General features: G+C 38.2%; 1 protein-coding gene across 2 annotated transcripts in view; it reads right to left on the bottom strand.

Moving 5' to 3' along the window:
- The window catches only part of NAV3 (neuron navigator 3), an 889,111-nt gene that overhangs the window by 601,936 nt on the left and 273,288 nt on the right, over positions 1–13,887 (bottom strand). For both annotated transcript variants that reach the window (XM_070454242.1, XM_070454243.1), the window contains exon 2: positions 2,839–3,231. In XM_070454242.1, coding sequence (XP_070310343.1) covers positions 2,839–2,910 — 72 coding nt within the window. In that variant the 5' untranslated portion in view covers positions 2,911–3,231. The remainder of the gene's footprint in view (positions 1–2,838; positions 3,232–13,887) is intronic.

Below are 13,887 nucleotides of genomic sequence, written 5' to 3'. Positions count from 1 at the left end.
TTTAACTTATATGCAGAGTACATCATGCAAAATACCTGGCTGGCTTAAGCACAAGCTGGAATCAAGACTGCTGGGAGAAATATTAATAACCTCAGATACACAGATGACACCACCCTTACGGCAGAAAGCAAAGAAGAACTAAAGAGCCTCTTGATGAAAGTGAAAGAGGAGAGGGAAAAAGATGGCTTAAAACTCAACATTCAGAAAACTAAGATAGATCATGGCATCTGGTCCCCTCACTTCATGGCAAATAAATGGGGAAACGATGGAAACAGTGACAGACTTTATTTTCATGGGCTCTAAACTCACTGCAGAAGGTGACTTCAGGCATGAAATTAAAAGACAGTTGCTCCTTGGGAGAAAAGCTATGACCAACCTAGATAGCATATTAAAAAGTAGAGCCACTGCTTTGCCAACAAAGGTCCATCTGGTCAAAGCCAGTAGTCATGTGTGGACATGAGAGTATAAAGAAAGCTGAGCGCTAAAGAATTGATGTTTTTGAACTGTGGTGTTGGAGAAGACTCTTGAGAGTCACTTGGACTGCAAGGAGATCCACCCAGTCCATCCTAAAGGAAATCGTTCCTGAATATTCATTGGAAGGACTGATGCTGAAGCTGAAACTCCAATACTTTGGCCACCTCATGCAAAGATCCGACTCATTTGAAAAGGCCCTGATGCTGGGAAAGATTGAAAGCAGGAGGAGAAGGGGACGATAGAGGATGAGATGATTGGATGGCATCACTGACACAATCGACATGAGTTTGAGCAAGCTCCAGGAGTTGATGATAGTCAGGGAAGCCTGGCGTGCTGCAGTCCATGGGGTCACAAAGAGTCATGCATGACTGAGTGACTGAACTGAACTGAACTCATTCTCCCCTATTCAGATGAAAATTAATGCATAACCTAAAAGTTGAGACTTATGTTTTATTTGGGCAGGGAAAACTGAAGACTTAAGCCCAGGACACACCCTCTCAGATAGTTCTGAGTGACTGCTCCAAAGAGCCACGGGAGAATTCAGGATATGAAGGAGTTTTTGCAACAAAGACCAGGTAGTCAGACCATTGGAAAATTATCATTAATTAAAGAATACCAAATACTGATGTTAAGCAATTTCGTGCTTTTCTATATATGGGAAGAGGCAAGAGTCTTGGCTCACTGGAATCATTCCTCTGATATGCACCTCAGCTATCTGGAGCCAGCATCCTGAGCTTTCTCATCCTGTGTCTCCTCAGGGTACACACCATCAGCGGTTGCTGTAGTGGTGGATGGACTGACAGCTGCGACATCCTTTGTCTATTGACATGGCAGGCAGCAGTTGTCATTCACATTCCTCACTGGTCCAATACAGCAGGCAAAATTTTATCATCAGTGTGAAGGACATTTTTAGAAATGTGGATAGAGGAAACAGATTAAATGGCCCCCTTATACTTAAGAAATTGAAGAGCCTGCTTTAGACAGAAACTTACCTTGCCAGCTTTTTCAGATTAACACCCTTACTGCTAAACAGCAACGAAAAAATGCTGACCACTTAAAGCACCAACAGCATTCCTGATAACACACTTATTTGTGCAGACATTTATATCCACAATGAATTGAAAACAGATTCCAGCCATTTTGGACTTTACAATACTTTTCCAAGTGTTTTCCAAGACTCACTTACACTGAAGGTAGACTCCATGAAGGACCCAAACTGGGCATAAATAATCCATCCATTTCTGCCCAAACTGATACAAAAGGATCCCTGAAGCCCCCATTCTAGTGGCAATGGTCACAAAATCAGAACAAATTAATAAGTTATTGACCCTTCTTGGCTTTTTCTAAATCTCTTACCTCTAAAACTGTGAAAGAGCTAGTTGTATTCTGGGAGTACAAAGTGAGTAGTAAATAATTTCGAAGACAGATGTAAAAACAAACCTTAATTGTGTCCCTGAGATCCAGTTCTAACTAAAAATCTCTCTGTTATCTCGCTATTCCTTGCTTTTGTGCCTTAGTCCCTGGGTCCCCACATGTCTCTCCTGTACTAATGGATTCAATGAAATGCACCACAAAAGAGAATGCATTTCATTAAGAGTAGGCTTTCTCTCCTGGGGACCATCCCTGACCCTTCTGCTAAGTGCCGTCTAGATGGTTCTCACAACAGGACAACGTTTAGCAAGTAAGAGTTTCTCAAAGGGTAGAAAAATGAGGTTGAAATGCAACCCTCAGTATTCAATTCCCAGCTTCCCTCTCAGAAGCTCTCTAAGCCCATTAAACATATATATATATTAGCACAGTCCTTTCTTGATACTTTCCATTAGTTGCTTGGACATCACACATGAAGAGGCAAACCATAGCTCACAGTTGGCTCATGACTCTCTTTCCAGGCTAGGTGGAAAACTAAGAGGTTGATGTGCCCCAAGGACATGAAATCGGAGAATTTCAAATGCCAACTAAGACTTTGAGCAGCAACAGCAGCAAGGCAGTTTTTCTCTTTTAGGAGAACTCTGTCTTGCCCCATTACTCCAGAGATGCCCCACAACTCACACTTCATCTGGATCTCAGAAAACTGTTCATAGGCAGTCACCCAGCATGTTACTATTAACAGAATCAAGTCAAGGGTGAGCAAACGTAGCAGAAACCTTTACAAACCCATTGGATGAATGAATTCAGAAGAGTTTAGAAACTAAACCACTCACTGATAATGAAATCCAGGCCCAGCGCAACACTTGGCTACATGGCAGGATTAATTTTCATGAAATAGCATGTTATTTCTCAGAGCATATTCATTTTCAATTTGCAATCTTCTGTGTAAGCAAAAAAAAAATAGTGACCAAGCAAAAGGAAATGTATCTGTATTACCTTTTTCTGATCTTCTAGCTTGTGACTCACTGGATTCTTCCCATGTCTGCTCATCTCTGAAGATAAATCCATCACATTAGGTTCTTGCCCTTCACAACAGAATATCTTCAAAAAAGCAGCAAGCTAATCCAAGATGCAATCACTAGGAAAACACTTTCCATCACGCACCATCTCTGAATTTCATCAGATCCAAGGAATGATTAAAAAATCCATTGATTGAATGGAAAAAATGAATTTTGTAATTGACTCCTGGGACTTTCCAAATCAACATATCGTCTTTAAATGCAGACTTCTCAAAAGCAAAATATTCATCCAGGAATTTTAACTGCAACTGCTATCTTTTTCTTTCTTCACAGTTTTCCATTTTAATAAATAATTACAGTTCCTGCAAGCCTATAATAATAAAAAAAAAAAGAACACAGTTAATTCCAGCCCACCAATTATAGTACAATTAATGAAAAATTTTTATCTGAAATATCCAATTTAGAAAAAAACTAGGCATGGATTATACTTCACATAATAGGAATGGAAATAAACGGCATTATTCTTTAACCCTAGGGCCTTTAAAATACTAATTATAATACCCAAACCAAAATAGAATATTAAAACCAGGTATTTACAGTATACTGAAGCAAAAAAAAAAAAAAATCAATCAAGAATACACACACATTCACCAAATGTGTATATGCTCTATGGTCCCACTCATTAATTTCAGCATTCAAACAGCTACAATTTAGAAAGGAGCCTGATTTAACTAGATATTGTACAAGACTGACACTCTTCATAAACAACTTTATTTAAACTTCCAAATGAATCTATAAAATGGACATTATTATTCCATTTTACAACGAGGAGATTGAGAGGTAAGCACATTTTCTAAGTCTAGTTAAATAAGTGTAACAGGATTAGAATTTCAATTCAGATACCTTTGAATCCAAAACACATTCTTTGTCCCAGACACAGTTGTCTCAACTCACATTATGTATTTTATTGTCCAAAAGGATACCATAAATGAGTTTATTAAGTGCCTTGTTAGATAATGAACACATAGGCACTCTCCTTATAATCCAGCGGTTTCATAATCTTAATCACACAGATTCTTGGGCTCCACCCCACCTGCCAATTCAGAAGCTACAGGGTATTGCTCACAAACACTCTGGCCTTTATTGTTTTTCCATCTTTTTTAAACCCTCCTGATACAAGAAAACCACTGAAGTGTTGAAACCTCCCTCTAATGCAGGGCACTTTCCAAACTTTTTTCTGCATTTTGGAATTACTTGGGAAGCTTCAGAAACAGTTGATTCTTTTGTCTCATCTCCAAAGACTGTGATTTAACTAGTCTGAGATATGGCCTGAGTCTTGGAACCACTGCTCTAATATATAAATTCCATTTACATAATTGACCAACCACTGCATGAATACATCAAACAGGAGGAAACTTAGTGTCTCAGGAGGCAGCTCTTTCCAGATTGGGGTAGTTCCAGGCTTTAGATTGTTCTTCCTAATTTGGAAATGAAGTCTGCATTCCTGAATGTGTCTGTACATTGTAATTATTCATATCCTTGTAGTCATCAATGTACACAAAATCTTTTAAATTTCCCTTTTCTTCTGACAGTTTTCCAAGTATCACTTTAGCAGGGTTAACTATGCCTTGTGCCTTCAACCATTCCTCACCACCCTGGTTATTTACTTAAAAGGCTTTACTTTTGACATGACCCATAAACTGTTCTATCCAGAAATGAGCACAACAGTCGAACATGGTATGTTCCCTTTAAGAACTCACCTCCAGGTACCACTAAACATGCCAAACCAAGCATAAAATATATGATAAAGTAGACAGATAATGTTTGAAAAATCAGCTCCTGGACTGTTTCCTGACGAGTCATTCTTTGGCCAACCCTTGCTCGTTCTAAAACTCTGCTCAGCAGCATAGGTATTTCTACTATATACAATGCAGAAAGTTTCTGTCCTATGTGAATGTTACCAGCGAAGGAAACTGTACAGGCAAAGACTTGGACATGGGAGAAAACATACTATCTGAGGAATTTAAAGAAATTCAATGAGAAGCCACTGACATTTTTAAAGAAAGAATGTAACAGAAAAGATTTTTTTTTTCCATTTTAAAAATCCATCTAACTAAAGTATGAAAAATGGATGGGAAAGAATGAAACTTGTGGCAGAGAAACTTTATAGGGATCATTAGAACAATCAAAGAGACAACAGCATTCTGAACAAGTGTAGGAGCTGACAGATGGGAAGAGATGACAAAGCTTAGTACCACGGTACACAGGTGGAGTCAACAGAACTGGTAACTGATTGGACAGGAGAATGGATGCCTGAACATCTGTGAACATTATCCATGTGTGAACCTCATCATGAGAACAGATGATGATATCACTATCTAAGATAGCAAATCCCATAAGAGAAGCACTTTAGATACAGGGACGATCACAGAATTTGTAAAGCAAACCAAAGATGCTTATTGAAACCCACAAAATTACAAATCAATCTCATTGGTGGACATAAAAGTAAAAGTCCTAGAGGAACACTAGCAAGCTGATGCCAGTAACGTATAAAATGAATCATACATCAATTTCAAGTTGGTATCACCCTGTGAATAAAAGACTGGCTTAAGATTTAAAAATCCATCAGTATAATTCACCATATTAACACAACAAGGAAGAAAAATGATGTGCTCATCTCTATTCATACAGAAATATAATTTGACATATTTAACATTGATTCATGATAAAAAAAAAAAAAGCAAAAATATCATGGCAAAATGAGGACCAAAAAGGGATTTTCACAATCATCCTTTATCTGATAAAGTGTGTGCATAAAATATCTATAGCAAACACATACTTTATGGATGAAGAGCTAAAGATTTTCCATTTGCTCAGGAATAGCACATAATACCTGCTAACATTATGTCTACTAAATATTGTACCTCAAGTCCTAGTCATGCATTGAGAAAAGAAAATATGAGAGAGGGAGAGAAAGGGAAGGAGAGAGAGGAAGGAGACAGAGGCAGGTGAGCAGTATAAAGCATCAAAAAGAAGAAAATATTCTTATTATTTGCAAATGTCATGATGATGCATAGAGAAAACACCAAAAACTCAAGAGATAAATTACTAGAATTAATCTGTTTAGTAATTTTCCTAGATAAAAATATATAACATTCCTTTATATTCTTTATAACAGCAACAAATACTCAGAAAATGAAACTCTAAAAATATACTATTTAATGGTGTCACAAAAGTAACAAATATCTTGGAATGCATCTCATAAAAGATGATAAAAACTTTATGAGAAGGCAATAAAACACCATCAAAATAAATATCTAAATGAAAGAGGCTTATGCCATATTAATAAATTAAGATTCAGTACTGTAGAAATGCCAGCTCATGCCTAGATTCAGTGCATTACTAATCAAAATCCCATTTTCTTTTTATAAGTTTAAAAGACACTTGTAAAATATATATGGAAATGTAAAGGATTGTGAAAATCCAAGACACTCATGAAGAACAAGTTGCAACTATTTGCTTTATCAGATGTGAAGACCTATTATCAACCAACAGTAAATAAAAAACTATTTCACTGGTACAAGGGTAGACAAGTTCACCAATGAAATGCAAAAATCCAAAGAAGGACTCATAACACAAATGCAGTTCACAAAGGTGGAACTGCAAAGCCTGAGGAAAAAGCCTTCAATAAAGAGCTCTGGGTCAATTGGATATTCATAAGGAAAAATATAAAACTCGACCTCAACTTCACACCAGTAATCAATTTCAGGTGGATTGTACACAAAACAATAAGGCTTATGGGAAAACACCTTCATGATCTGAGGGAAGGGAAAGATTTCTTAAACAAGACAATAGTCGCTAAACACAAAGAAAAAATATAAATAAGATTATATTAAAATCACGAATTTTATTCATTAGCTCGCTGTTGCTGTTGTTCAGTCACCCAGTCGTGTCCGACTCTTTGCGACCCAATGGACTACAACATGCCAGCCCTCCCCGTCCCTCACCATCTCCCAGAGTGTGCCCAAGTTCATGTTCATTGCATTGGTGATGCCATCTAGCCATCTCATCCTCTGACACCCTCTTCTCCTTCTGCCCTCAATCTTTCTCAGAATCAGGAACTTTTCCAGTGAGTCATCTGTGCGCATGAGATGACCAAAATCATCCGATTGTACAAAGAAGAAAATATAAACGCAACCCATAGAGTAGGGAAATGTACTTGTTAAACGTAAAATTACATGTAAAAACATCCAAAAATTGAGCAAAGACAGGTTACAATAAAAAGTATTTTAACAGCACTCCAAAAATAATAATAGAGATGAAGAACAGATCAGTGGTTACTATGGGTTACAGATGGAGAGAGAAGATCAAGTTGCCAAAGCATGATACAAAGAAGTCTTGCAGTAAGGAAACAATGTTGAATCTTGAATGTAGAGGTGGTTGTATGAAACTATACATGTGAAAAACTGCATGAAACAACACATATACACATGTACACATAAATGCATGTAAGTCTGGTGAAATATGAATCAATTCTGGTATCTCTGATGCCAATTTCAGGCTTTGACATTGTGCTACAGTTATGTAAGATGTTACCACTGTAGAAAGAGATGGTAACTGGTTCAACCACTTACGGCAAAGCTGAAATTATTATTTTTTTTTAATTTTAGAAAATAAAAGAGGATATACAAATGGCCAATAACCAATCTGTGCAGTTCTTCTGACATCTAATATGCTTCATATGAGACTTTGACTACATCATAATTGACTACATGACTATGCCAAAGCCTTTGACTGTGTGGATCACAACAAACTGGAAAATTCTTCAAGAGATGGGAATACCAGACCACCTGACCTGCCTCCTGAGAAATCTGTATGCAAGTCAAGAAGCAACAGTTAGAACTAGACATGGAACAACACACTGGGTCCAAATTAGGAAAGGAGTCCATCAAGGCTGTATATTGTCACCCTGCTTAATTAACTTATATGCAGAGTACATCATGTGAAATGCCGGGCTGGATGAAGCACAAGCTGAAATCAAGATTGCCAGGAGAAATATCAATAACCTCAGATACGCAGATGACACCATCCTTATGGCAGAAAGTGAAAAGGAACTCAAGAGACTCTTGATGAAAGTCAAAGAGGAGAGTGAAAAAGTTGGCTTAAAGCTCAACATTCAGATAACTAAGATCATAGCATCTGGTCCCATCACTTCATGGTAAATACATGGGGAAACAATGGAAACAGTGAGAGACTTTATTTTGGGGGGCTCCAAAATCACTGTAGATGGTGATTGCAGCCATGAAATTAAAAGACACTTGCTCCGTGGAAGAAAAGCCATGACCAACCTAGGCAGCATATTAAAAAGCAGAGACATTACTTAGCTGACAAAGGCCTGTCTAGCATAAAGCTATGATTTTTCCAGTAGTCACATACAGATGTGAGAATTGGACCATAAAGAAGCATGAGTGCTGAAGAATTAATGCTTTTGAACTGTGGTGTTGAATAAGACTCTTGATAGTCTCCTGGACTGCAAGGAGATCCAACCAGTCAACCCTAAAGGAAATCAACCTTGAATATTCATTGGAAAGACTGATGCTGAAGCTGAAACAATACTTTGGCCACCTGATGCAAAGAGCTGACTCATTGGAAATAAGACCCTGATGCTGGGAAAGACTGAAGGCAAAAGTAGAAGGCAGCAGAGAATGAGATGGTTAGATAGCATCACTGACTCAAAGGACATGAATCTGAGCAAACTCTGTGAGTCAGGAAAGCCTGGCATGCTGCAGTCTACGTGGTCACAAAGAATCAGACACGACTTAGCAACTGAACAAATTTATATGAGTAATGCTCTAAATTATTTAAATTTACCAATGTTATCTAATTTACCTTTCATTACAGTGTTAAAAGACATTTAAAACAGCACTGAGAGCTTAATAGGTACTCAACAACATGCAGGACAAAGGAGTCAAATTTCAAATCTAGTCTCTTTGTCTTTACAGAGTTTACAGTCTGAGTCAGATTTAACTAAAACCAAGAAGCAGCAGAAAACTCTTCAGTTTTGTCTAACATCAAAACCTTAAAATACCTATGAGAAGTTTACACCAATGATAAAAGGGAATTTCACATGGATGAGATGAAACAAATATTAAATATATTCCCTGGTGATTCAGACAATAAAGGATCTGCCTGCCATGCGGGAGAACCAGATTTGACCCCTAGGTTGGGAATATTCCCTGGAGAAGGGAATAGAAACCCACTCTACTTTTCTTGCCTGGAGAATCCCATGGACGGAGGATCCTGGCAGGCTAGAGTCTATGGGGTCACAAAGGGTTGGATACAACTAAGTGACTAACACTCAGTTCATTTTAAATGCATAAATAATCTAATACAACTTATGCTTACTTTCATGGAATAAAAACCATTTATAATAAAACTAAACTAACTGGCTCAAAAAGAACAGGTTATGTATATTGAAAAAATTCTCATAGTTTATTCTCTCATTTGGAGGTAATCCCAAGTATGTCATAGCAATTCTCTGCTTATCTTACTCGATATAATTCAGTGGTCGGGTTTGGGAGTGAAATTCACTTACTTTATGCATAAGTATAAATAGTTTCATTTTTATATAGCTTAAGAGGTTTCCATCTTGCTCAAACTTATCTAAAAGTCCCTCACATAAATGCAGGGTGAAAAAGATGAAGAATATGAGATTTTTTAAAGGATTTTTGGGTGATTGGGATATGTGCTACTTCCTGACCTAGCCTTCTCTCAGGGATTTTAAGGGGATCATCAGAGAGCTTCCCTGCATTTGTAGGTCCCCTGCGAGTAAGAAAACCCAGAAGCTCAGTCCTAAGTGTGGTAAGGTGGCCTGTGGCGGCAGGAGGGTAAGGCATCTGGGGAGTAAACTGCAGCCTTCTCTGATTGTATATCAAAGATGCATTTGTCTTAGAACAAGAATAGGAATTTGTGGTAGGAATGTTTGCCTGAATCCATATAAAATAGGAAAGGGATCCTGCTCAAAAAAGCAATTTGCCAGGATAGGTAAGGGACTCCTGCAGGAAGCGGCTATAGGAATTGCAGAAAAGAGAAGCCCAGGCGTGATCTGAAATGCTCATCTCAAGGAGAGGTCATTTTCCAGATCAAGGGAGGTGAGATCAGAGGGACCCCAACAGGGAAGTCCTCAAACATCTCACATAAATAACCAAGAGTTAGTTTTCATATCCCCCAGTCCTACAGAGAATTAGGCCATTAGGTCACTAAGCCAATACTGGCCATTAAGCCAGGAGCAACCAATAAGAAATTTTCTACCTCTATACCTCTTCTTTCTTCCTCACCTCCCTTACAAAGATCCTAGTGAGTGGGTGTGGAGGTGAAAAAAGAAGGTTCTTTCCAAATGGCTGAAGTGCCGTAAGGAGGGGCACTGGTCCCCAGGTGTGGTTTGGTGGAAAAAGAAGAGCTTTTGAATAATGATGTGCTTATAAATGTATTGAAATAAATATTCTAAATTTTAAATTGAAACTTGTTTTGTGACCTAAAGTGATCATAAAGATTATATTATTAAAGGTGAACAAACACATGAAATAAGATAAATTTCTATCAAGGGACAGAGAAATAATTCTACTCAGAAGTGTGAAGAAAAAGGAGAGATGTTTGGAATAGAGATTTGGATTTAAGAGTCATCAGTCTAAAGAGATAGCTCACAGAAGTTACATAAATTGAGAAAAGCACCAAAGGCATACCTCCAGGGAAGATCAAAATTGTCTTAGGCTCTACTGCCAAAATTATCTCAAAAAATGCAAACATAATCATGACACTTAATTAAAATTCTTCAACAGTTCCCGAACCCCTAAAGCCAAAAGGAAAATCAAAATTCCTTAGCATGTCATTCAACATTCTACCCTATTCATGATCCCTTCTCAACTTTCCAGCTACATGTATTACCACTTCGGAGCTTATTTTTTTATAGTTACACCAAAGAATACCGAGTTCCTGAGTACAATGCCTCATTCTACAGCATGAGCATTAACATACCCATAAGTGCCACACATCTACTTAACAAACTCCTACTTATTGTTAAAATGTCTCCTCAAATCCATCTCCTCTCCAAAGGCTCTACTTTCTTTATGCCCCTAACCCTGCTCCAAACACATCAGCCCCTTCTTTCCCAAGAGTCTACTGGCATTCACAGACTTCCCCCATACCATCACACTTATTCAGTTACTCAGCACCCACTGGACTGTCAGCCTGATACACTTCCTCAGATTCCCCCAAGGCCTGACACAAAGCCTTCAGGCTGGTAGCCATTCATAAAAGCATTCATATGATTGTGAAGCAAGCATGTGAAATGCACGCATGTTTACATACATACATGCTCCAACCAATACAGCTGATCTTGACCAAAGGAGGCTGCAGGATCACCGACCATCACAGTTGAAATCTACTTTACAGTCAGCCCTCTGCATCCATGGATTCAACCATCCACCGATCATGTAAAAGTGGAGTATCTATTTGTTGAAAAACATTGCATAGAAGTGGACCTGTGCAGTTCAAACCTTTGTTGTTCAAGGGTCAACTGTAATTTCCTACAGACCTAAAAGGATTATATCAAAACTGTATTTTATCAAAAACATATAGTTGAGCCCTTTCTGAATTTATTTCAGCCATATTCTTTTTTATTTTAGCCATTCCCTTTTTAATTAAGGCATCGCACACAAAGTACAAAAATCTTAAAGGTATAGCCTATGATTCACTTAGTGAACCACTACCCATATCAAAATACAAAATGCTTCCAAAACTCCTTGAGACTTACTAATTTCCCCACTCCCGTAACAGTGAGAGTGCATGTGTAAGCGCTCCGTTGTGTCCTATCCTGCGACTCCATGGACTGTAGCCCGCTAGGCTCCTCTGCCCAAGGGATTTTCCAGGTAAGAATACTGGAGTGGGTTGCCATTTCCTCCTCCAGGGCATCTTCCTGACCCAGGGATCAAACCCGAGTCTCCTGTGTCTCTTCCGCTGGCAGGGGGATCCTTTACCACTAAGCCATGTGGCAAGCCCGAAGGGAAGCTGTTTTCACTCGGATGGTAACCACTCTTCTGCTTTATCACGACAGATTTGTTTTCTCTATTCTTAGAACTTCATATTAAGTGGAATCACATAGTGTCTCCCCTCTGTTCGTTTTCTGCAGCATTCACCTGTATCATTTTTTTGCAGCAGTAGTTCATTACTTTGTTTTGCTCTATGGAGGGGGGACTACGCGTATGCATCCCAATTCATGTACTTGCCCAAAAGCAAGCCTAAATTCATCCGAGATTTTTAACCATCCAGAACTCAATATCCTAATACAGCCTTTCCAGATGCCTTGTGTTTACAAATGAAGAGAATAAAGAGGCTCAATTTATTTCACATATTTTCCCCAGGCTCTATGACCTCTATTCAAGGCAAAGAGAATGCAAAAAGAATCAACAGTCCCTGTGTCCATACTGCTGACTGAGTAATAAAACCAGATCCAGAAATCATTAAAAAATGACTGGAAGTTTCTTTGGGAATTTAAACCATTAATCTGAGGTGAAACAGCCATTGTTCATTCTTTGAATTCTGCTAGTGAATTGTTAAATACAGCTGACCTTTGAACAAAGTGGGGGTTAAGGGAGCCCATGCCTCTGCACAGTAGAAAATCTGAGGATAGCTTCACAGGCTGCCCCCCATGGCCGGTGCTGCATCCGGATTCAACCAACCTCGGCCTGTGTACTAACACTACTGCTACCAAGTCCATAGTAAGTGGACACTCACAGTTCACACCCATGTTGCTCAAGGGCCACTGTCATCCCTACGTAGCTCAGTCAGTATTTCTGAAGCACAAAGGATCCAAGCCCAACTGGAAAGGGCTAAGAAGTTGCTTCAGTGGCAAATGGCTTTGGAGCCAGAAGTCCCACTCGTCCTCCCGTCAATGGGTCCCAGACCCATGACTCCAGCGTTCCCTGTAATAAAGGACTTGACCACCATACAACTGTTAGAAAACTACAGGAAGAGCATGACCGCTGTAAAAAGAAAAAGTCTACAATTATTTTTGATAAATATGAATACCCATTCATGATTTAAATATAAAATTTTAAATAATAGAAATAGGAATAGGAAGAAGTCAAAAGCTACAGTAGAGAATACCATATTAATGGTGAACATATATAACACGACACCAGCGGAAGGGGCTGACAGAGGATGAAATGGTTGGATGGCATCAGTGACTCAATGGACATGAGCTTGAGCAAACTCTGGGAGATAGCAAAGGACAGGGGAGCCCGGCATGCTGCAGTTTATGGGGTCTCAAAGAGTCGGACATGACTTAGTGACTGAACAACATACACAACTTGAAACAATGTAAATCACTACTAAGCATCATTCATAAGTATATATAGCGTTTAAAATCATAAGTCTCTAAAGGCAGGAATAAGATAAAAATGTCTGTCACCCATTCAATAAACCGTTTACCATAGGCACTTATCACCATGTTGAGACAAAAAATTAAAACAAAGTAATAAGAATAAAAAAGGTAGAAAAAAGATCAGCATATAATATTACCAATTATATGGAGAATTTGAGAAAATTCATCTTGAAATTATTTAAAAGAAATAAAGCTATAATTTACAATACACCAGCAAAACATGTACCTTTGTAGCAGGAACAACAATAAAATCAGTGAAAGAAAATATAATATTAAAACCAATTCCATTAGTAACAGACACATAAGAACATAATATCCTAGAGATAAAACTAGAAAAAAATAATAGTTTTTTTTTTAATAGAATGGTCTCATTTTAAATTGAAATGCATGAAGATTTTCTATATAAATGGAGAGATAACATGTTCATGAGCAGGAGGGGTGAACAGAACAGAGGTGACAGTTTTATTCTAGTTATTCTGTAAGTTCAATTCAGTTCCAATCAAAATTTCAGTGTATAACTTTTATGAACTAATAACTTAAAAGGATTATTAAATTCATATATAAGAACAAAGGGATGGGCTTCCC

The sequence above is a fragment of the Odocoileus virginianus genome, chromosome 24, assembly GCF_023699985.2.
Source record: "Odocoileus virginianus isolate 20LAN1187 ecotype Illinois chromosome 24, Ovbor_1.2, whole genome shotgun sequence".
Lineage (NCBI taxonomy): Eukaryota > Metazoa > Chordata > Mammalia > Artiodactyla > Cervidae > Odocoileus > Odocoileus virginianus.
Note: the sequence above shows the minus strand (reverse complement) of the source record. Positions and strands in the feature narration are given on the sequence as shown.